Source organism: Ambystoma mexicanum, chromosome 8, assembly GCF_040938575.1.
Source record: "Ambystoma mexicanum isolate Mex_15411 chromosome 8, UKY_AmexF1_1, whole genome shotgun sequence".
Taxonomy (NCBI): Eukaryota; Metazoa; Chordata; class Amphibia; order Caudata; family Ambystomatidae; genus Ambystoma; species Ambystoma mexicanum.
The window spans coordinates 235,936,280-235,961,896 of NC_090929.1; the positions used below are offsets into that span (position 1 = coordinate 235,936,280).

Below are 25,617 nucleotides of genomic sequence, written 5' to 3' on the forward strand. Positions count from 1 at the left end.
TCACTTGCAATTGACAGGCAGACGGTGCGTCGCGAATTCGTTACGCATTCACTTAACGAATTAGAGGAGCCATATGAACGTGGTTTCATGTAGCGTTTACATCGCAGAGGTCCATCTGTGCGCTAGAACAACTCATGCAGCCATCAACCCAACTCTACTCAGGTTACCATAAGATGCGAGCCAAAACTCGCAGCAGGCGCTTTAGCCCCCCGAGCAGCTTTTTTCGAGAGAGCGCGTACTGAGCGCCACACAGCGCCGGGAACCTGGTTTGTTTTGCAGCCGCGTCCAGCAGCGCGTGTGCCAAGTCTAGGGTCTGAGCCCACGCTCCACCCCCATGCAGCTCCCTCTACCCGCCAGCAGCGGGCTCCAACATCCGATACACGCGAGATTGAACAAGCTATCGATTCATTGGTAACTCGATCAGTTCGGGGGCAGAGACGGACCCACCCACCCGTAATCCCCAATCAGTGCGGCCAGAGCGCCGGCGCTTCAAAACAAGCAGACATTTTATTCGATCTGACAGGCAAATTGGGCCGGTTGAGAGAAGCAGACGCGGGGCAGTGCGTCAGACGTGGCCAGAACCTGTATGTCCCTATAAAGTAAACACAATTTAGTTGTCGGCGATAGAGTGTGGTGCCTGCAGCCCCCTCCCCACAAAAAGTCCCACACTTAAACCCCATTTAGATCACTTTCAGCCTCTTGCATTCGATGTCTACTGAAATACATCTAAAGGGTTAACAAAATCGCCAGCATGCCTTAAAAGAAAAATCCGAAAAATATACAGGTTTAAATACCGGAACCCTTAAATGTCGAACGTTCTAAGCGTTAGAAAAAGCAAACGCCCAACATTTACATTTCGGGAGTCCGCTGTGAGCCCCGCCCGGGGCAGAAACGTGCCCCCGGACATGCCACAAGCGTTCAAAAGCACCAGGGAGGCAGTTTAGTTCTCGCCTCTGCACATACTCAACAGGCTGCAAATGGACCCATTCTAAAGCAGGCTCGAGCAATTACCCCCAAAGAAGCAACCCTACACAGCTCGACTCCCACTAAACCTTGACTTTCCATGTATTACGTTTAATCGCAACATCATACAGGCCCCGACAATGTTTCACCTCTTACCTTGGCCCAGCTACACTAGAACGACTTCCTTTTCAATATCCAACCCCCTACATTCGTGAACCAACTAATATGCTTGAATTGGCTAAAAGGCAATTAATTCAGAAGACACGGTGACAAATAGGAAAAATCATAATTTATTAAATCGAAAACAGTCAAAATAGCAGTTATTTCACAACAATGTAAGAAAATGACCAAGTCCATTTATTACCCCCCCCCCCCCCCGCTGGGGCCCCGTCCATACATGGGTGGTCATAGGCCAGCCGTCTTGTCATCTCATCTCCTGGGAGAGTGCGCAGATCCGGCATGGAGGCCAGCAGGGCCTAGCAGCGGTGCGCAGACAAGCCAGTGCTGCCCCCCCCCCTCCGGGAATGCGCATCACCGCTGCATTGGAGGCGGGTGGCTTGGAATTGGGAATGCATCTCCTATGGACTACAGCGGAAAAGAAACACCGTGGGACTGTACATACACAAGGCATCCCGGATCAGTGCAAGGGTGGTCCGACCCACCGCCGGTAGGCACAGCCGACACTGCGGCCAGGACACTGAAGGTGGCGAGATGGAATGGGAATGCGGCTCTTCGTGACTAGGCACAGCCTGCACCGGGGGATGCTCACACACTGGGGCTGGGCCACGACGCAGCCTTATTGCACCTCGTGCAGGCAGGCGCGACGCTGCGGCCAGTTCACTGCAGACGGCGACACGCAATGGGAATGCGGCTCTTGTGCAATGACAGTGCCTCTCTCTGCATAGCGCGGGAAATCATTGCGGCGGCACAGGGCTGCACGCATGCACGCTTGCGCCAGGCCAGCACACACCCACCCTCCACCCTCTGGGCAGTGCATGGCAGGTGCTGAGCTGAAATGAAAACGGCGAGCTTAGGGCATCTGTACACATCCTCTTCGTGTGACATCCTTCTGCCGCACACCGGGTCATTTTACAGAGAAATACTTTTTTTTTTAAAGTGCTTGGCGGTACAGTAAGCTATGGCCATTTGAAGCACCGCTAGGAACGCTTCGGGGGAAACCCCTAGATTTTGCGCTTGAAACGCAAGCAGAACCATGATAATTTCCAGCTGTTATTTGCTGCAGCACCTGGAAGTGAAGAGCAGGTCTAGCGCACGCGTCACATCCTGGGGACCAACAACAAGAGTGAAGCGCCTTTAAAGGGAAGAAACGTGCTTGCACATAGGCGCGCGCCAGTAGCACTCGGCTCCATGTCTCATTAGCTGCAGCAGAACCTAATAAGGGGCGGGGGGAGGGGGGCTGTGGGTGGGTGTTCGGGTTAACGGTACCATGTTCTTAACTGAGTGTGCCATCATTGTGCGCAGTTTGCTAATGACAAAGGGATTAAAAGTCAGATAAAAGACAAACCTGCCACGTGTACAGGCTCTTGCAAACCCAGCAAAGTGTTTGGGTGGGTCTCAATAGGCTGCTGGGCTGCGGTAGGAGGGACCCTTTGTGGCAGTGCCACTTTAGAGAATGCCACACACCCAGCGTAGATGAACTGTTGGGACACGACGCGATCTCTTGCGCGTGTCTCAAAGGGAAGGCGGCAGGATCTCGGAAACATCCCATCACGCGAGTGGTCTACACACGGGGCACGCCATGGAAGCACGCACACCAGATGCCCCTCCCTAGTCAAGGGCGAGGACCACCCAGCCACGCTTCCCTGCAGGAAACCAGCCGGCTAGACTCCCCAGTCCACACGAAATGACACCTGAATGCAGGCCTCCGTGGCAAATATTACAGCGCCGTTTAATAGAAGGAACTTGCTTATTCTGTACGAACATATCAGCAAATTAATATCTGTAAAAAAGGGAAAATTTTGTTACAAAGTAACAGGTGCAGTCTGCGCTCATAGATGCCCGCCACCCAATCCGCACACGCGTTTTAAGAGGGAGGGGCACGTGAAACAGTTTGTTTTGATCCCGTCGCCTCATCTCCTGGATTTCCAGCCAGCTCGCGAGTAAGGGGCAGTCCTTTTTTTCTCGACTGGTTTAAAGTAGGAGTGGGTGGGCGGGCCAGGCTGCTCCACATCCGGGTTCTCAGCCATCATTTTCAGCTTGGCTTCGATTGCTTTAATTTTTGCACTGACACTGAAATACAAGTGGAAAAAGACGAACACGTGAGGGTTGCAACATGTACATTTTACACAAACGCAGGCTGCACAATCAGGAGTGAGCACATTACATACTTTTATCAGCATTTGTGTTTTTCCAGAGCCAGCTTCTAGCCACGTATCTGGAGAAAGCAGCCTTAAAAGAATACCCCCCAGCCCCCTTCTCCATGAATGATCAGTACACCCGCTAAACACCTCACAGTACCTACAGAGCATCACTTGCATTTCAATCAGGGCACACGTTCTAAAAAAAATATACATAGTGAAATATGCAAACTTCATTGAATTTGTCTTTCCCAGTTGAAGAAGGTGTGCAGGACCAATACGCATTTGGCAAGAGAACATTGCTGGCAAAGTATAGAAGTTGTGCACCTTTTAGAACTAAGATTCGGTAACGAAACATGTCCTTTATGGCAAAGTGTCAATATGAGATATTTCAGTTTTCAAAATAAGAGAATTGTGTGGTCTTCTGCTTTGGTCCTTCAGCTGCACAACCTGCGTTCAAATCCCAGCCGCGCATTCTTTACTTCAATGGGGTGCAGCAAATTATTTGTATAATTCCTTGAAAACACAGAGTGGGGACAGAGTCTGCCCATGGATTGCTTCGACTTGTGCCCCGAGTTTGATGCACTTTTTACTACAACCCACCGTTGTACTCCATGGCCATCTTGTGTCAATGGAAAGTCAGGCCCGGTAAAAATGAAGTTTGACTGCTCTGGCGATATAAACCGGGGAATAAGCCCCTCCCTACTCGTGGGGCCTCAAGAAGCATAGAAATGACTACACGTTTACAAAATCATGTGACATCATGGAAAGGCAGGAAAGGCAGGATACACTTTTGCCTGAAATACATACATATATACATATACATATACATATATATATACATATACATATACATATATATACATATATATACATATATATACATATACATATACACATATATATACATATACATATATATATATTATATATATACACACAGCCTTTCTCAGTTTTTACTTTCATTACACAAGTGCATGTCACCAAAAATGGAACCCAAACCGGTTTCCTAAAGTAAACTGAAGCCAAGAAACTGCCCTGCCTCTTCAAATGTGGGGCAGATGGTTTACTGTAAAGAGAAAGAGGCACACAGAAGGTCTGAAATTTAATTGACAGAGGCGTCAAAAAAGTATCACTTTCATCATTTCTCACTTGCTACCACGAAAAGGGTGCACTTTTGGGATACCAATATCTATCTGCTTCATTGAGAAATAGCAGCCTGCAATTGCATGGAGTGCCACACAAACCAGGAATAGCCATGCAAACGTAGCCCCAAGACTGGGTTTTAAATTACTTAAAATGAACAGCGTTGGGCTGAAAGCTCATTCCTTACAAATGAAGGAACTGCATATCAGAAATGTGAAGAGTCCCAAGTGTATAGGGAATATGATCAAGTAAGAGGATACAGCAGCTGGTGCTCCAGACACATTAGTTTTAAAACGATAAAAGTCAAATGATAGGATGTTGTCAAGTATTCTGAATGGTACACCTATGCAGTTTCCTTGCTGTACATCAAAATAAGTCCAGATGAACCATCTTTTCATTCAGTCTCTCTAATCTAACTTTTTTCCGAACTATTCTCGGATTATAGTACAACATTTATAACATGGAGGATTTTACATAATATCTTACAGTGTAAACATGTAAAAAAGCAGAGGTTCGTTTGTGTTGGTTTGGAGAACACTCGTGTCATTTCAGCCCTATATGGTGCAGATTTCAGTTGACCAGAGCTTCTACCCAGAGTAAACTAGCCCCAACCCTTGGGAGGGCCCTACAAGAGGATTCTTACAAACAAATAAGTTAAATACCAACTATTTGAGATTTGCGATGTGATTGGAGATTAGCATCTGCTGGTCAACATCCTCCAATTAAAGTGAGAGCTTTTGATCTTTGCATTGCTATAAATTCAAACATATGGTCTGCCTAATACAGTGGAGCAAAGTGGAAATGACATGATATTCAAATCAATCATTGACTAAAGCAATGATGAAGGCTTGTTAACAGGAGTAATTCTGTTGAAACACAAGATACTTTCTACGGTTAAATGCATTTTACATACATAATTTGGATCATAACTTTGCAGCCATGTGACATAAAAACATAGCATTGGGTGCATGGTTATCATGAGGGTCCTCCAATCAGTATACACCCACATTTCCTACACATATTAACACAGAAATGTATTGTTCATAACTTTACTAATAAACATGCCGCACATTCACATCACATAGCTAGACGTGCCTGGGTGGTCGGCGCTTTACAGAATTCCATGTTTAATTAATGTACCATATTGCTGCAATTCGATAAATAAAAAAAAAACAATTTAGAATTCGATATTAATCAGAGCAAATTGCCCCCTCCTTAATTCCTATTCAGACATATGAATAGCCAATGGAGATCGGGTGTGTATTCTCTGCAAGTGTCTGACTGTTGAGCAAGCCAATGGAAAAATGTAACCAATTAAAGTGTGACATAAGCTTGGGAATACTGCACATGTAAAAACGTAGCAACACACAGGGAAGGGATCCTGCTCCTTGAAGAAACTGCAGGAAAGAATAGCACCTGTTCCTATTGGACCAGTGCTGAATATGGATATGATCCGGATTATCCATGATGGAATTGGAACCAACTTAATCCAAGGTAGCAGGCCTGCAGCAAAGTGTCATACCAGGCCTTTTTTATGCATTACAATCTTGTAAATGCACCACATTTAATCTTTACATGCATATTATTTCTGCACCAATTTAGAGTACAGTGCAGTTCGAAGGGCAGGTGTCTTGACAGAAATCGAGAGTAAATCTTGATTTTTATTTGCATGGATGAAGTTGGCATTTTTTCTATCAGCAGAAAGAAACCACACACAGTGAGATAGGGAATAGTTTCTTTCTGGTCAACATCTGCAGTATTTTGTTTCTGTAGATGCTCATGAATAGATGCATATTTGTTTTCTAACATTTTATGATTTTATCAGTAATATGGATGGAAAACCAGGTTACAATTGGAACTCATCCTTTTATGCTTTTTTTCATTGAATACATGCATGCATTGCACAAAAGTATATGAGGAGTTTGTGTATGGAACAAGTTACTTACCTGCAACTGCGCTCGAGCATGGGTCTGGCATGGATTCACATGCTCATGAATATTCCCCAGGCTGGGAATCCTCGGTAAAAGAAAATACAGTGACTGCCCTCTACCTAAGCCCCTCCTCTGGCAGCCATCTTCAGATTTGGTAGCATGTAAAGTGGCAGTAGGACCAAGAGAAGAGACGCAGACGGGCAGGCGGGAGGGTTCGCATGTTAAGCAATGCCAGACCCATGCTGGAGAACAGTTTCAGGCAAGTAACTTGTTCCTTCTCCAGCATGGGTTCTGGCATGGATTCACATGCTCACGAATAAAGAATACATATCAGTACACATGCACAACCACGTTAGGTGGCAAGGCTCAACAGAAGCAATCTTACTACCTCCTCACCAGGCTCACCTTCAAGCGAAAAGGTTGCATAGCACTGCTTAACCGACTCTGGACTCCTCCCTGGAATCGACGCAGTAGAATCTTGTGAAGGTGTGCGTCGACCTCCACGTAGCAACCCTGCAGAAGTCCAGCAGGGGCACACCAGACAGGAATGCCGAAGTGGCAGCGATCGCTCTGGTAGAATGGGCTCTCGGGACGGCCAGACAATGGTCAGTTTGCCAACCAGTGACAGTGAGTGATACAGCCGCAGAGCCACCTGGAAATGGAATCCTTGGACAGGGCCTTCCCATGGTTCACAGGACCAAAGTTCACAAAAAGCAGAGAAGTTTTCCGGAAACTCTATGTGCGGGCCACAAAAAACTTCAGCGCTCTAGCCACATCCAGCAAGTCCTTTCAGCCGGCGACGAAGATGTCCGAAAAAACGCAGGTAACACCAAAGGCTTGTTCAGATGAAAGTTTGACGGCACCTTGGGCATGAAGCAGGGGTGCATCCGCAGCACCACCCTCATCTCGTGGAAAGTCAAGTAAGGTGGTTTACAGGATAGAGCCTGGATCTCACCCACTCGTCATGCAGAGGTGATGGCCACGAGAAAAGCTGTCTTCCACGACAGAACAGAAACTTGAATGGGACAAAATGCATAGGCTCAAACGGGGCTCCCATGAGCCGAGTAAGTACCACATTGAGCTCCCACGCCGGGGCCGGAGCGTTCACCACCGGGAACAAGCGGCATAGTCCCTTGACAAATTCTTTGACTAACCGGTGCAACCACAAGGAGGGTCGTCCTGGCGATCTGGTGTAGTAGAAGACAGCCACCAGATGAACCTTGATGGAGGCGTGAGCCAGCCCACATTTAGCCAGCGACAGCAAGTATGGAAGTAACTGAGGGGCTGTGACCCTCGGAGGGTCTATCTTCTGCGAACGGCACCAAATTGCGAATCTCTTCCATTTGAGTACGTAGCATTTTAAAGTAGACAACGCTCTGGCCTTTGCGAGTACCTCCTTGCAGTCCGCGGGAAGATCGTAACCCCCAAATTCTAATGCTGCAGGAGCCAGGCCATCAGGTTCAGTGATCCTGGGTCATGGTGTAGAATTGCGCCTCCTTCCCTGGCGAGAAGATCTATGACCACTGGCAGCTTGACTGGAGGGGACGATGACATGCCGAGAAGGTCCGGGTACCAGATCTGCCTCTGCCACGCTGGTGCGACTAGGGGCATCATGCACCAGCTTAGTTGATTGAGGACTCGAAGAAGCAAAAGCAAAGGAGGGAACGCATACAGAAACAGGCCGTCCCAGGGGAATGAGAATGCGTCCCACATGTTCCCTGGCTGGGCAAACCTGCTGGTGAACCTCCGGCACTTGGTGTTAGTCGCTGTCAACTTGGTCCTGCCGAAGCTCCTGCTTGTGGCAAGAGCGTACCTCCCAGCTGAGAGAGTCGGTGACAGTGTTCTTTACTCCTGCCAGGTGGAATGGAATGAGGAACATCCCCTGGGCGAGGGGCCAGTGCCACAAGTCCTGCACCTCCCTGGAGAGTGCCGGGGATCTGGAACCCCCCCTGCTTCCGGATGTAAAGCATTGTGGTGGTATTGTCCGTGAAGACCCTCACCACTTTGACCTTGAGGGACGGCAGAAACGACTTGAGGGCCCAAAACACTGCACGTAGTTCCAGTACGTTTATGTGTCGCGTCTTCTCTTCCAGCAGCCACAGACCTCTGGCGTTAAGGGCTCCCCATCCTTCCAGAGACGCATCCGTCGTGACCATCTTCTGGTGCGGGGGACTCTGGAAATCCGTGCATCTGCGATTTTGGAGCGCACACCCCACATCTGATCACTCGTCAGAACTCCTCGTCGATCGCAACCCTATCCTGGAAGCTTCCAGACACCTTGGCTCAACAGGCATCGAGGGACTCCTGTAGAGGCCGCATCCATAACCGGCAGAGCTGAATCAGGTAAATTCAAGACAACATCATGCTGAGAAGTGCCTTGATGGTCCTCACCGTGGCAATCTTCACTGCCAACAGCCGCTGCACCTTGCCCAAGATGGCCGATATCCTATCCTCAGACTGTGGCGCCAGGCATGACATTGTGTTGAGCCTGGACCCTAGGAACACAGCGTCCTGCGATGGAGTTAAGCAGGACTTTGGCCACAATCACGAGGGCGTTGGCAGCCTTGACAGTCGTCGTCGCCGAATAGATAACCTTCCTACCCATAGAATCCAACTTCTTCCCCTCGTCGTCTGGAGGCGTGGAGGAAGCAAAGCTCGACAATTTCTTCCTGGCGGCCGCAGAGACCCCAGAGTCCGGCGATGGTTGAGACCGTAAGTGCAGAGTCCGGCATCCTGTACTTCTTTCTCCAATCGATCCCTCTTCGCTGGTGCTGTAGAGGGGTTCTTCAACAGAGCCAGCGTCCAGGAATGGTACCGAAAGGATGGTCTTCCTCGTTGCCTCCCGGCACTGATATAAGAAGCCTTCCTTCTTTTCCTCCGGCGTGAGCTGGAAAAGCTCTGATGATTGGGCAATCATCGCGTGGAACGAGCCCACCTCATCTGGCGGAGAGGCTCTGGGCAGAGGTGAGGAGAGGTCCCCCATACTGCCGCCGTCATCCGTGCCCCTTGTCGCCGTGTCCAACTCGGTTTCCCTTGGGGGGGGGGAAAGGGGGAGGGGCAGTGGAGAGCGGGGCGATGGGTGGCATGGAGGCGTAAGGTGCCTCCTCCTCTTCTTGGCCGATGGTTCCCCTGGTGTCAACGGGGTGGCCTGTACTGGCGCCGCGGGAGGTGTGGGTCGCCAGCATCCTCCTCTGTATCGGCATCCTCCTCTGTATCTCAGACACCAGCGTGTGTAGGGTAGAGAGGACATCCAGTGAAAGGTCTCTAGGCGGTATCTGGGGTGTAGGAGCGGTGGGTTCTGGGACCTCATCGTCCTGCAGCCCCTCGTCACCTCCATCGATGGTAGCCACATCGTAGTCGCCCCCGCTAGAGGGGTGAGCCTCTGGCATTTCCCTCGTCTTCACAGACTTGCCTTGTGTTGGGCCCCCAAGGGTGGGGCGCTCTCAAAGGACTTAGAAGCCGCTCAAGTTTGCCGAATCCGGGAGAGGGATGCCCCTGGGTGGCAACTAGGGTAGAGACCTTGGACTGAAGACACGCTTCCAACCGCTGGCGTCGATCCTTCAACGTGCGCTTTGAGAAGCCACGGCAAAACTCACAATCTTCTTCCTTATGTGTCAGATGAAAGCAGTACAGGCACTGGGAATGCTTGTCCATGTACACATTCCGCAAACCGCAGTCGGAGCAAAGCTTGAAGAGGGAAACGCCGTCCTTCTCATCTGACATGATCGATGCAGTGTAGGCCTGAAGAATCTTCTGGAAGCCTCCAAGAAGAACACTCGACGAAAACAGCCCCTGAGGGGCGCTGAAAAAGCAGCAAAACGGATCCCTGTTTGTCGGAAAGATGATTGATGGAGCACAAGGGCTCGAATGACCGAAAAATAGAGTAACTCTCAAAAAGGGAAAAACGCAGCAAAAAGCTTGAAGAGCGAAGCACGAGGACTCCCAACACTTGAACGTGCGGTAAAAATCTGCAGATGGCTGCCAGAGGAGGGGCTTAGGTAGAGAGCAGTCATTGGCTGCGGGCAGTAGACCCAGAGCTCAGTGATTGGTTTATGGGAGAAAGACAGTTTAGACACGAAACTGAAACTGTTTTTTCTTTGACTGAGGATTCCCAGCCTGACGACGGGGAATATTCATGAGCATGTGAATCCATGCCAGACCCCATGCTGGAGAATCTGTGCATGTATCATCAAGATGAATCTATGTGGTGTGTTCATAATCCTTAATATTTAGGAGAACAAAGGTAGTACATTATTTGTAGCGAGACAGCTTTGCTATTCAACTCGGTTTTGTTGTTAATGCACACTATTCATTTTCAAGTTTAGTCACGTTTTGGTTGCCTGTCGCAAACATTTTACACTCTTGCAGAGGCAACCTTTACTCTTACAATTTAATTTACAGTTCATTTATAAAAGCAGTGGGCCTCATTACAAGTTCAGTAGTGCAGTAAAAAAGTGATAGCAATTCCATGACTGCTACGGTATGAGACGATTAGCAAGGTATTGTCAATTCCCATGAGGCTAAAGAGGTGCAGCCGATACTCAATAGTCCCCCTAGGGGTGGTATGATGCGCAAGGACCACATGGGGAGGGACTCCCCCTCTGGGGGATAAGGACGATCACCTAGAGTATTGCCTGTTTCCCAACATTGCACCCCAACCTTCCAGCCCCCCGCCATGTCAAACAACTTTCTTGAGAATAGCCCCATGTATTTCTGGAACGTAAGAGAAACAACCACAACAAAGTACCAGGACGAAGAAGAGCACAGGAGACATGAAGAGTACTTACTCTGCTAGTACTGGTACAAGGTGGCATGAAGACCAATCCATCAAGCACAACAAAGGACTTTGACAATCCGCCAGGGTGGGACTGGCAACATTGTATAAGAAGAGATAAAGGACTGAAGACTTTGTCAAGCCCAGCCGGCATAGGCAGCAGGTGCGGGTGGGAGTTTATAACCCCGTCTGCTTACTGGAGAAGCAGAAGAGCGGAGGATGCCGGCAAGCTGCTGAGGGTGTTCTCCATGGGTCCAGTAGGAGCGGACCCCGAAAATTATGTAAGAAGAATCCGAGCAGTCCTGGAGCGCAGAGCTGCTGCAGAGGCAGAGAAAAGCAACGCAGAGCGATGCGCCCCAGTCCCAGGAAGCCCCGGTGGCCTAATGATGTCCCAACAAAGGTAACAGGAGACAACAGAGACCTGGAGGGGACAAGGGATGGAAGAGAGGCAGTCTCAATAAGCTCTCCGCCCACCCAGTACTAACAGTCAAACTGCTGGGAAAGGTGTATCAAGCATCAGAGGAGAACGTTCTCATTGCAGTGGCAGTAACAAACCCACTGACCGTCAGAAAAGGGTCTGAGACCTCGACAAAAGCACCTTGCGTATCCGAGGAAAGGATCCTCATCAGAGTGGCAAGGAAAAGTCCATTGAGGCCCAGAGCAGGACTTGGGACTTTGCCAATATGAGGAGAAGCGTGTCATTCGACTGGTTCTGAAAGGGAGAGAAACAGAGTACTTTTGAAAAAGGTGTCAGGGGAAGGGAGTCATTCCCCATGACTTTTGTGTGAACTTTATCGGAGGCGGTGAACCAATACCAGGAGCAGGGGGGGCATTCTCCTGGTACCGAAAATTGACTATTGTAAAGGTGTGTTGGAACCACAAGCTAGGGGAAGGGAGTCATTTCCCCATGCATCCTATTTACCAAAGAATATTATCCAACTACCAGGAGAAGGAACCTTCTGTTGACTTATTCTTTTGTTGTAGTGTAAGGGATAGTAGGTTTTGACACAGGGTAGTGGAGATGGATTCTGATGGACATTCCGACAGCTCATTTAAGTATTAGTTTGAGGCAGGGAAACCCTCTCTTAAAAGATAGGGAGGGTTTAGTTTTCATACAAATAAGTCTTTACCAACCACCATGCCACCTTTGTGTCGGCATCCTTCGACACGTTTACAATGACCACTCCACCGAAATTAGGAGGTAAAATGGATGAATCGCCTCCAAGTAACAAAAAGCTGGCGGTAAATCCTCCACTTACCTCCAAAATTGGCAGATTTACAGTGCAGTAATGCCTCTAATTCTAAAACCTGCCAAAAATCCCCAAGGAGACCTATGAACTCCTAAAATTGGGATTTGCACTGCTGTACCACCACTCATAATTCTGTGGTAAGGTCACCGGACTGAGTGGAAGAGTAATTGATTTTTGCGGTAAACTTTACCACTAAACGTGTAATGAGGCACAATGTGTAAAATACAAAAAATGTAATCTGGGGTACGGATGAGTATGCAGTGTCCTGTTAAACATCCATTCAACCTTAAATTGGAGTCAATGCAGTAAATGGTACTATAAATGGTCAGCGGCAGCAAGGTCCTTTGCTCAAGGGTGAGTGGATGCCATTAAACTAATTACAGAGCGGGAGGGGGGGGGTCACTATTGCTTTAAAATCTTCAAGACTACAATTAAACCAGACACCCCAGTCAGTAAAAAACTGTCAAAACAAACAAAAATGAAAAGGCTATATTTGCAACTAAAATAGAAACTCAGCAAAACATGTCCCTGCAGTGGTAATACAGAAAGGTATTTAACTTTGTTTATGTAGCGCATCATGTAGGGTTCATCCAACTTCTAAGCACTGCAATCATTATTAAACTCAGTCGATAGTCAGTTTACCGTTATCTAAAGAATTTGACGATAAGATGTAGATTTTAGCACTGAGCCCTTACCTCTCTGCACCAGCTTACCATAACACTGACATTCCATTAAATAGAACACGCTCTGGAAAATGAGCACTTTCATTAATCATCAAAAGACAATTCTGTTAACAAAACCTAATTGGCCAGGTTGGTTTTTGTCCTAAAAGTTAAAATATATACAGAAGAGACCAAATGTGCGGAGCTTTGTAGAGGAACAATGATGGGCGTATTGAGCGACTTAGCCTCCTGCATAATATTAACATCCCATTCTGAAACATGCTTTAGGAAGTGAACCAGCTTTAGAGTGACAAGGAATTGGTACAAAAATCAGTGTTTGTTCTAAGGTTGAATTCCCTCTAATTAAGGTTAACTAAATTCCTACTACATGGTGTGACAGGGCCAAGCATTGTGAACCTGTCAGGGGTGGGGGTTGGGGCCCATCCCAGCCCAACACTGGTGCCTGAGTGCAGACAGGTCCCCTTCACAGACCTCTTTATCTGCGGAGAGGACGGCCTTCAGGCCGTGGTTGGAGTGGGGCAGCCGCCCCAGGAAGAGGAGGCCGGCGCAGGGCCATGGAGAGCCCTACCACATCAAGAGAGCAGCCAGACTGCGGCGGCGTCCCTGTCACGGGGTACCAGCAAAAAACACCTCAACACCGGCCACAGGATGTGGCTTGGATAGATGTGGCACCAAGAAGAGCCGTGTCCATCACAACACCGGCAGGCTCCAGCAGACTGTCTGCTAGAGTCTGCACCCACAGGGGGCCCAGCTAACCCAGCAGGGATTATTATTAGTAATAAAGGCCCCCAGAAGGCCTTAAACCCACTATGCCACCAGAGAGTATCATTTTCAAATACCTTGAGCAAAACAACGTCCAGCAGGGTCCATGTTGAAACAGGGGCGGAGCTTACCAGCCATTTTAAGCCCTTGCATTGCCTTCCTCTGTCACATCCCATGGAGCTAGGTAAGCTATTTGTTATGGTAAGTGTCCAATCCTGGGAAGGGGTGGAATGTTTACGAAGGTGCATGCAGGTGGTTTAGCGTGGGTTAGTTAGGTGAGGAATAGAGGCAGTGGAAGATGTGGAAGAAGTGGAGGCGAGAGTGAAAGGAGTGCGGATGCCATTATAACAAGGGGGTCTTTGGAGTGATTGTGTGAGAGAGGGGAGAGTGTGAGTAGTAGAGAAGGAGTAAGAGTAGCATAGTGGTAGTAGTGGCAGTTGGGAATAAAGATAGGCAGGGGGAGTAGCGAGTGATGGAATTAAGTAGTAGAGTGGTAGTCCGTAGTAGATGGGTGAGCACTGCACAATATCACTGGTGTTTAGAGAGGAGAACAGAGTGGGAGTTTGGCAGTAGCTATTAGCGTAGAGTGAAATAGATTAAAACTAGAGGACTACTAAGAAGCAGGGAAGTGAGTGGGAGGAAGGAGGGAAAGGACGATAATGGAGATAGTGCGGTAGTTGGAGGTACGAGTGTTAGTAAGAAAAGGAGGAGGAAAGGAAGTAAGATCAAAGAGTGGAGGTGGAAAGGCAGAGTGCGAGATTGAAGGTACAGTGACATGGTATGAGACCAGTATACTGAAGGGTCAGGTTTGAGAGAGTGTGAAAGGAGTGAGCGTGACACTGGGAGAAAGAAGGCAGCCTTCAATAATCCCTGAGAATACTAAGTGGCAATAGGAGAGGGAAAGAAGATCCCAGTGTTACCAACATCCCTGATAGGGTCATCTGGATTAGGGAGGCAGGGACAAGGCAGTGGGAGCACAGAGAGAGTGTCGGCTGTAGCGCCAAATATCCCAAGCCCCGCTAGGCCCCGATATCGTTGCCACGAGAGAAGCCTATTCCATCTATAAAGAATCTTAATAAACACCATGGAACCCGCTAACAGAGTCATTGTGATTCTTCGTGGCGGGCCACCTTGTGGCAGTGAAGCTTTTTCTAAATGACTACTTTGTGGAGCTTTTATGATTCAGAGTTGACCTACATATTTGGACTAGTCCCCATCAATGCTATATTGGTTCTCTATTTGAAGAGGTTGCACCGCAGGGACAATTAATGGTTTCTGGTCTATGTGGGCGAGGGTCACACTGCTCCAATTATGCTGTACATTTTCTACGTGACGGGAGTTTGGATCACTGTGGCTCATGTTCTTTATGGTGGGAAAGTGGACTGCTGAGGTCTATGCTGTTCCAGTTCTATGTACAAGTGTAGCTTGCATTGCCTAGGGCCTTCATCTATCAGTTCAGTGAGAGATGCCTGCACTGCTGCATCCAAAACAGTTGCTCCTCTGTGGGTGGACCGTCTATGCTGTGGGCCATGACTAATCTGTTCGAAGTGTGACAATCGTGGACTGTCAAGACCCACAACATTCCTATTCTATGTGAGGAAGGCATGATCTACTGAAGTCCATGGCGTACCTTATCTATATTAGGAAGGGTGTGTGCACTCCTGCAGCCTATGCTGTACCTGCTCTGAGGGGCGCTTCCACAGAACAGCAGAAACCCATTCCTTATGTGTTGTGTGTGTCGGAATCTATCCTTGATTTACATTGCACTAATTCGCTCCGTCTATTCTACATGACGAAAGCTTAAATTGCTATTGATCAGACTCACCTTTGCCGTTTGTGTGAGGGAAGCCTGCACTGCTCCTACTCAAGCCAACTGGTTCTGTTTAAGCAAAGCATTCAAAAGCTTATGCTGCTGTTGCACCTATTCCTTGCATGCAAAGGAAGCTCAGAGGGTTAGCGCTCATCTCTTCCATTTGTGAGAGGGTGCTGTTCTACTGCACACTGTTTTTATCTGGTAATTGTGAGAGAAACCTTTTCTGTCACGATGTGGAGCGCTGCCCCACGATACGGATTACATACAGTTAACATTTTGCACGTTTATGATGGATGTCTTATGCTTTCTACTCTCTTGTGAAGGAGAAACCCCATTTTTACTCTCTTCAAATCACATTTACTTTCAAAGTTTAAAAATAGGGAGTAAAATACTGACACCTCATCCTATCTGGAGTACTGCAAAGTAGATTGGTTTTCCTGAAAAAGGAGTAAGATATCAGGAGGGGCCTGCTGACTGGGAATTCACTAGGAACACAAGATGGTCCCTGCTGGCTCTGTGCCTTTACATAATTACTGAAAGTGAGTATGAAAACTCAAATGAAATGATATATGCGCAAATCATTTGTTTGCCAATTTCCAGAAGGGGGTGGCCTGGAAAGGTGTTACTGCATATGCTTATTTTGTAATGGGAAATTAACAGTGCACTGTCACTGCATGTACAATCAAGTGAGATGTCCTTTCAATCTAATCCAAAAATATATTTCTGTGTTGTGTGATGCAGACATTTCTATGTAGTCTGACACTAGCTCTTTGTAAGTAATATTCTCATTAAATGGTACCCAAAGTGTTTTCACAGAGCTGGTTAACATTAAGCTGTGATATGAAGACGTCCATACCATAGCCTAATGAAGATTTACTTGATAATGTGTGTTCTGTGATGGCCAGAGATATTTAATATGGATTTGGAAATGGGAGCACGTTTAAGTGGGCCATGAAGGCAAATCCCATATACAGCTCACTGCGCAGTGGGACTATTTGTGAGGTGGGAGGGGCAACGAACTGGTCAATAAAATCCTAAAATATTTCTCTGAGGTACGGTGGGTTTGTGTGGTGAATCGATAACACTGTTTCCCTATTTAAAACCTGCAGAATTCTGGTGCAATTCATTATAAGCAGACTTTAAAATGCAAACACATGGGGGGGGCGCTGTTGCGCACGACAAAGATGGCCGCCTGAAGGGAGAGCTCCGGCCCGTAACATATCCTACTATAAAATTAATCCTGTTCAGGGCCACCTACACGCTAATAAACATCGGTTATCGGCAGTGGAAGACCTGCGGCATCATTCCACTGATTTCCCTGCAGAAACGCCGGCTCAATTCTGAGATATCGGACTGGAAACCTACACCGTGAGCGCGGCGGCGGCGGCATACCCGGACCACGGCTCCAGAGGAATCACGCGAAAGCCGGAGGTGTCGGCTCGTCTGCAGGCCGGAGAGGGGAGGAGCCGCGCTGTGCACCTTTTTGCTGCCGTGTGCCTTCCTGATACACTTCGGAGTTGCTGGTGAATATATCCTGCTGGCCCCCGGTCCTCCTCCTGGGTGTACACCGCAAGCCCGGCTGGAACATTACTTTTTTTCAGTGGGGTGCCGACCCGCTCCCTGAGCCGTTGCTGCCCCGCGGACTGATCCTTGACTGACTACCGAGTCGGACCTTGCCAACGGCGGCATGCCAGCTGCGTTCGCTCGTCGGGGCATGCTGATAACATCATAAGGTGGGTGCCCTTGTCGTGGCTCCTCCCGGGATGCTCTGGCGCATTTCCTCTGCATATACCGGCCACACAAGCAGTGTTGCCCTCGCCGCCCCGTATGCAGTGCATGCTGCCCACAAACTACGCTGATGATTGAGTCACATGCCTAAGTGGCGGCGATCGCTGACCACCTACTACCAATGGGCACCAGAATGTGTGTGGACGCAACCCAACAGATTTAATATATGGGCCGCAGCGAAAAGAAAAGTATGGGCCGCAAGAAAACTGGTCCGATGGACTCCTTTGCCAGCTTCCAGCCACATGGGTCTGCCGAGACTCCCGCTGAGCCCTCGGGCGGCCAACCGGAGTCTCCAATGGATGAGAGAGTGGACAAACTATTATTGATGGTCCAGAGTGGATTCCTGGCGGTTAACAGCAAACTGGACGATATAGGGGCGACGATCAGCTCTCTGAAGGCAAGGGTTGACAAGGAAAGTGCACGCACTACGGAGGCGGAGAACAGAATTGGAGTCAACGAGGACTCGATAGCACAACACAGCCGCAATATCGGCCAGTTAAAGGGTGACCTGCAGAAAACCCTGAATAAGTGCGAGGACTTGGAATCTCGTTCCAGGAGAAACAACATCCGCCTGGCCGGAGTAGCCGTATCCTTCAGAAAAGGTTCCATGGAACGCCAGGTGGAAAACCTCCTGAAATCCCTCTTGGGCCCTGATGCTTTCTCCGATCATTTTCTCGTGGAACGGGCCCATCGTACCCTGGCCCCCCCCTCCCAAGCCTGGAGCACCGTCCCGCACGATCATTGCCCGACTCCTGAATTATAGAGACAGAGACGCTATCCTGAGGCTTTCCAGAGAAAAAGGCTCCCTGCATTATGAAGACAACAGGATACACATATATCCGGATTTTTCAACTAATGTGCAAATGTTGAGGAGGTCCTACGAAACAGTCAAGAGACAACTGAGGATACGCCAGATACCATATGCACTTGCCTTCCCGGCTAAAATGTGCATCCAACACAGAGGCCGTGCACACTTTTTTGAGAATTCTACGGAGGCCATGATGTATGTCGAGGCCTCAATCCCCCTTACCCGGAGAGCCGGGAGACTAACCGAAACTTGCCACCTCGGCCGGTGGCGGAACCGGAGGACCATGCTGGCTGATGAAACTTACTCCGCACTGCCTTGCCACAAGTTCAATAACCCGTTGACGGCGAGGTGGCCCTGTCCACCATATGTTGTCGTAGGGCCGTGAGACCCCCCCCCCCCCATGGTGGTCGGTCACGTGAGTACAGCTCACACCCCCCAGGAGACTTCCCAAGTTATGGTTGATGGGATACATCATCGGATTGGGGTTGATGATGCGGGTGGGGGTTGGTGGGGGAAACCGGTAAAAGTTTTTCCTGGTGTTCTGCCAGGCATGGTTGGGGGTGTTACAAAGTTAAAATCAGGGGACTACTTTCCAGCGGGACTCTTCCATCACTTGAGAAATGGCGCCATACTTGGCAAACGCTCCCTCTGATAGGCAACTATGGTGCAGGCTAAGGGTGGGTTGAACATTAGATGACTCTCCTGGAACATTCAGGGTCTCAACAATCCAGTCAAGGCAAGAAAAACGGCCCCATACATTACACACCACGACCCCCACATCCTTCTGATACAGGAAACACATGCGCTGGGGAGTATCAATACCAAATTCCTCCCACGATGGGGTCCTCATTAGGTACTTCACAGAGTATTCAACACATTCCAGGGGAGACCCGACTCTTATACACCCCAAGCTATGCTTCAGGTATCTTTCTAGTAAGATAGACCCTCTAGGTAGATACGTGTTGGTATGGGGGGGAGGTGGCAGGATGGCAAATACTGCTGATTAACACATACGGTCCTAATATAGATGACCCGCTATTTTACTGCGCAATCCTTGATATGCTGTCCACATCGGAAGAGGCGCAAATAATATGGGGTGGGGATTTCAATATGATTCTTGATCACTTCCTGGATCGTTCATCTACCTCCCCCAGGGCCCCGTCCAAAGCGGCTCTTACTGTTAGACAGATGATGGAACAGACCGATATAATTAACGCATGGCGCACGTTACATCCACATGAGAGGAAATTCACTTTCTACTCATCTGTTCATGACTCCCACTCCCGTATAGATTATTGGTTCATTAGTTCATCCCTCTCTGGGGCGATCGCTGACTGTGCAATACACCCCTGCACGCTCTCAGACCACTCGCCGATAACACTAGACATCAGCCTAGATTACTCCCCACCTCCGGCTAAAAGGTGGAGAATGCCCTCTGCGATCCTTAGGGACCCCAATATCTGTGAGGCACTACATATTGAAAATGAGGAATTTCTGGAGTTGAACGATGGTTCGGTGAGCACCTATGCTACCCTATGGGAGGCATTCAAGGTTTGGATCCGGGGTACTATACTGGGTAAGTCTACAGGTATGCTGAAAGCGGTGAGAAGGGAACTGGGTGTGGCTGAAGCCACAATAGACACATTACAGATGGAATATAGCGCCACAGTGAACAAGGAAACCCTATCTAAGATGCACGCTTCTCTCAAGGAATTCAATGAGTTAGCCAGTAGGGAAGTCTTCTACATGGCTGCCCCGGCTAAGGCCCACAGGTACGGGGAGATTTCTGGCCAACATGCTTAGAACAGACAGGCACCTCAACCCAATCGCTAGCATCCAGAACCCGGCTGGGGTCACGGTCAATAAAGAAAGTGACATTAATTTTACTTTTGCTGATTTCTACTCTGCTCTGTACTCCGATCATGATGTTATAACCAGGGAAGACACGTTCAGGTACCTAGACTCCCTCGATCTCCCAACACTTACCCATACGACACGAAGCATTTTGGATCAACCCGTTACTATTTAAGAACTCACTGAGGCCATTAAATCTCTATCCGGTGGCGCCTGACCGCCCAACTGTACAAAGAATTTCAGGGTGAGCTAGCCCCACTATTACTGAAAGTGTGGGAAGAGGCCATGAATTGTGGTATCCTTCCAGACTCGATGCGTGAAGCAGTTATTATGGTCCTTCTGAAGCCACGCAGACCAGCACAGGATATGGCCTCCTACAGGCCCCTCTCCCTAATCAACACTGATGCGAAAATCTTCGCCAAGGTGCTGACCACCAGACTCCTGCCGTACATGCCAATCCTGGTCCACCCTGACCAAGCTGGCTTTATACCAACTAGAGCTACAGCTTTAAACCTGAGACGACTATTTAATGTGCTGGCGCAAATAGATCCGGAGGCAAAAGCGGCTGTAGTGGCCCTAGATGCCGAAAAGACCTTTGATTCCGTCTCCTGGACATACCTTTTCCTGGTACTCGAGAGGTTTGGCCTTGTGCCATATTTTATTAAATGCGTCCGGCTGCTATATACCCAACCATCCGCCAAGGTCCTAACTAATAACACCCTGTCCCCTTCTTTCCATCTACACAGAGGGACCAGACAGGGCTGTCCTTTCTCGCCCATTCTCTTTGCACTCACTATTGAACCGATGGCGGAATATATCCGTCAACACCACTCGCACAGAGGTCTCAGGATGACTGGCCCTCCCCAAATTATATCACTGTACGCGGATGATACGCTGTTATATGTCCGGGACCCACATGAGAATGTGCAACACATTATGTCTGATATACACGAGTTCTCGGCATATTCAGGATATAAAATCAATGTCCCCAAATCTGAAATATTTCCATTGACCCCTAATACAGGTGACCTATCTCACATTATAGGGTTTAAGCCTGCCCCCATGCAGGTAAGATACCTGGGAATCATGGTGGCCAGAGATAGACAGCTGCTGTACTCGCATAATCACGGCGAATTACTTCTCACCCTTACGACCAAGCTCCAACTATGGGCTAATCTCCCTCTGTCCTTATACGGCCGAGTGGCCCTACTTAAAATGGTAGTTCTACCCAAACTCTTATCCCTTCAACAACATCCCGATTTGGCCCGGTAAACCCCTTTTTTGCAAAACTTAAATCATTGGCGTCTTCCTTTATTCGGAACGGGAAAACTGTTAGGCTGGGTTGGGACAAGATGGTGGAGCCATACTCACAGGGCGGTATTGCGGCCCCCGATTTTGAATTGTATTGTATAGCAGCACAAGCACAATTTGTGAAGCATTGGTTTGACCCCGAAGACACAGCCCCACACCTTCTTGAAAAGCACGCAGTCCGCCCTAATGATATACGATCGGTATTTTTGAACCCCACTTATGGTAACAACTGCCCTTTCGACCCGGTATACATCACCACACGAGCTTGGTCCAAGGTTTACAGGAGGATTGGCCTGGAGATCCCCTATGACCCAGATATACCCCTGCAGAACTTCTCTAGTATTTCCCCGACTTTTGACAAGGCCCTTCAGCGAACCTGGGACCTGAATAAACTCTTCAGGATGTGAGATATGTTCCCCGATGGCATGTTTTGTGAACACAGACTTCATAGATGCGGGGGGGGGGGGGCGAGGGAATCAGCTTAAGCGGCTTCAATATTATCGTATGAGAACAGCTTTTGCTGCTAAATGGCCTTCCTTCTCGGCAGTACCCCAGACACATGAATGCATCAGAGCTATGGTGACGACGGATGGTCATGATAAGGGAATCTCGTCGCTATACACCTTGGTGCAAACACATTCCCCCTCACGAAACACTATCAGAGAAACCTGGGAGCGGGATGTGGGTACCAAGATTGAGGACGTGAGATGGGCCCGATATTGTCAACTCACCAAATCGGTCTCCATGAACTCAGGACTCCGACTGATCCAATTTAAAATCCTGAATCAGTTACATTACTCCCCGGCTAGGCTAGCTAAGTTTGTAGAGGGTTTCACAGGGACATGTTCGAAATGTGGCACCCCCGATGCTGGAGCGTATCATATGTACTGGTTGTGCCCGGTTATTGAGGACTTTTGGCGAGAAGATCGCCGTTATCTCCTCTCGTTGAGGAGATAACGGCGATCCCAGCAGCTCTGTCCACCCTGAACTACCCGTTTGATGACATTGGAAAGGTGAAGGAAACCACAAGAAGGTTTTTTAATATCTCATGTGTTATTGCCAAACGCTGTATCCTTAAATGTTGGAAGTCCGCCGCAGGGCCTACCCGATCCAACTGCCTGAAAGACTTGGGTATGGTGAATGATGATGAGGAACTTTTTGTCTTATCAGTCCCAACGCCCTGTCGTCCCAAAGATATATGGTCGCTTCTACGTATGTACCTGTGTGATTTGATGTCTGATGTTGATGTAACACCTACTCCGTCACCTTAGGTGACGATGCCTGCCTCATTGCCACTGATGTATGTCATTGTCGAAATTATGCACATGCTGTGCTGCACTGCTTATGAGAATTGTCTTGCTGTGAACCGTTCCCTTAATAAACAAAGTTTTAAAAAAATAAAAATAAAATGCAAACACATACAGCCCACAGGACCATATTTACATGGGAAATCTGAGACATGCAACACTTCTCTAATTTCATCTTTTGTTGGCGATATGAGGGAAAGTAAATATTTTTGGACCAGCTTTTTATTTAGGATATATCGTGACTACAAGAAGTGTGGTGACAAACGCCCCTGATAACAGATGGCTTTAATGTTTGTTTAAAGAAGGCTGTGAAAGATAAATGGGGTAGACCATTGGGTGGGCTCTTAATCACCACTAGGGTCACTCTTCTTGAAAATTTAGTTTGTTCAAGTTCTTCCTAGTGACGATGGGGAAAGGGTAAGGACGTGTTAATTATGAATATATATTGTAATTCGAAAGTGGAATGCAAGGATCAATTGAGATTCAAGCACAATAATATTTTTAATTGGTGGAAAGGTTCTGAGGGTCGACAGGGAGGGGATCTGCAAATTTAATCTGTGCAGGGGGTTTTAACTAAGCCTCCCCTATGTTACAACAGACGGGGCTAATAACTTAATACTCGTTACACTGCCCATCTCTCATAATAAGCATATTCATGTTAAATCCCAGTCCAGAGTGCAGAGTTGTACCAAAATCATAGCGGACTTACTTTATTAAATGAAATGGGAATTTAAAAAGGTAATATTCCAAGTCAAGTGATTTTGTCTCGATTGTCCTCCAATTCCACCATGGACTACATTTTGCATCCTCACCCATTTTTGATAAGTGTGGATCATTGGCAATAACAAAAAGTCCCCAGTGATCATTCAAGACTAGTTCTAAAGCTTCGATACAACCATAAGAAAATGATACTGTGCAATTATAACATAAGCAATATAGTGGTAATAATTAAGGCAGGTACTAGGCAGAAGTGGAACCCTAAGAATGTCAATCTTATCATTCAAAATATTAGCAGTACGTTGATAAAATGGGATAATCGAAGGTTGGGCAACTTAAAAACCTCCAGGACTTTTGGCCCAGATGGATGTAGATTATGGGGTAAGATTCGTATGACCATATCAACAAATATCAGACAGGAAAGCCCAAAAGCCATAATCTACAAAAAAGGGGGATAGAACACAAATTATCTACAGGCTGATCTCCCTAATCGACATCAGTAGTGAGGTACGGACGGCTTTTGTTCTAAAGAACATAATAAAGTGGGAAGATTCAACTGTTAGGTTCAGTATTTATCAGGCAGGATTTCCCAAAAAACAGGAATGTTTCTTAATGGGCTGATTTACTACATGTGCGGGTGGCAATCTGTTAGAGGCAAGGGTCGTTCCCTCTACTCGGTCTGTCTGGATTTGCCATCTGCCTTTGACAGTGTAAATAGATGGGTTGTGGAGGAAATTAGCCTCCTGGAATATTCTGGTAGGCTTATTAAATATGTTATTAATGTTCCACATGGATACCACACTTCAAATAAGACTTGACAGGCAAGGATCTGTATCTAGGGAGGTAGCCAAGTTCCCAGGTCTGAGACAAACCAGTGGCCTCGCTTCATGCCTACTCAATTTATAGGTTTCGGTCATAGAAGAGGTTCTCAAAAACTAATGTCCCCCCCCTCCAAAATAGCCACCTTACAAACAGGATGGTTGGCTGTGCTGACTATTTTATTGGACACTGTGCCAACAGGCCTACAAAAGAGCTTGAGAGGTTTCGCAAATTTTGCTCCAGAGAACAACTTAAAAATGAATACTGCCAAAACAAAAGTAATTAACTTTAAAAGAAATAGGCGGTGTGATGGCTTCAAATGGAATATTACGTCCTGCTCGAAATTCAGATCACTAGGTTTTTTAATTGGCAACAGGCAGCACATCAGTTTGATTTAAATAAAAAAGGTGGGTGCTTTTATCATACAAATGAAAATCATGTTAGGGAAATATAGGCAATACTCCAGTCAATAATAGACCATTTCAAGCCTAAAAGTACCTCTGTATTTTGTATGGTTTAGAATTATTGGATATCACAAATTGGAACTGGTTAATTACGTTAGCATGCCAGCTTTGACAAACAGATAGTATGGAGACTTACACCCTGCTTTCCTATTTTAGGTATTAGATTCGAATTAGGCATTCAATCATGGGAGTCTCATCAAATTGGAAAAAACTGAATCTCTATCTTAAGAGCTGCATAACAACGGAAGGTAATCGGTTTACAGAAGTCACAGAGATTGTTTTGCAAGGTAATGCAGAGGTTGTCAATTATTTTATGATCCACTGCAAAAACGATCTGAGAAACCCTAATTTGGTTAAACAATAAAATGAACCAGCTAAGATTGTAGAAAACTGGACTAAATTAACAAAATATAAGTCATCGAGTGAATATGTGAAATAACCACCACCAATGTCAACTCTGATGATGTATTTGAAAACATTTCCTTGTCCAGAGTACAGAAATTGGTACCCAATATTTAATTTGTTGTATATGTTGGAAGTGGTGTGTCCAAGGAGACACCTGGACCACAACCAACATAACTGCAGGATCTTTAAGATGAAGCTCAAGGAAAAAGACACGTGGTAACCCAGTGTGACGCCTTGGTGGTCATTATGAAAAAGGTATTTCAAATGAGTTGTACACTCATTTGAATCTCTAGCACACAAGTCCTTCTGGATACATGAATGCAGGATAAACGACCATTGTTGACCCTAGCACCAATTGTCTAAGGGATATTCACATTCTTTCGGGGGGGGGGGAGCTTTCCATGTATGTTTTGATTTGTTATGTCATAAAGGCACTGGATGTATCCTGTACAAACTAGACGTTGGTTTTAATTCAGAATGGATTTCTATTTTGTGCTCTGTAAT

General features: G+C 47.4%; 1 protein-coding gene across 2 annotated transcripts in view; it reads right to left on the reverse strand.

Moving 5' to 3' along the window:
- Positions 1–1,233: 1,233 nt before the first annotated feature.
- RBM18 (RNA binding motif protein 18) overlaps positions 1,234–25,617 on the reverse strand; it is a 320,439-nt gene continuing 296,055 nt past the window's right edge. For both annotated transcript variants that reach the window (XM_069609659.1, XM_069609660.1), the window contains exon 6: positions 1,234–3,213. In XM_069609659.1, coding sequence (XP_069465760.1) covers positions 3,054–3,213 — 160 coding nt within the window. In that variant the 3' untranslated portion in view covers positions 1,234–3,053. The remainder of the gene's footprint in view (positions 3,214–25,617) is intronic.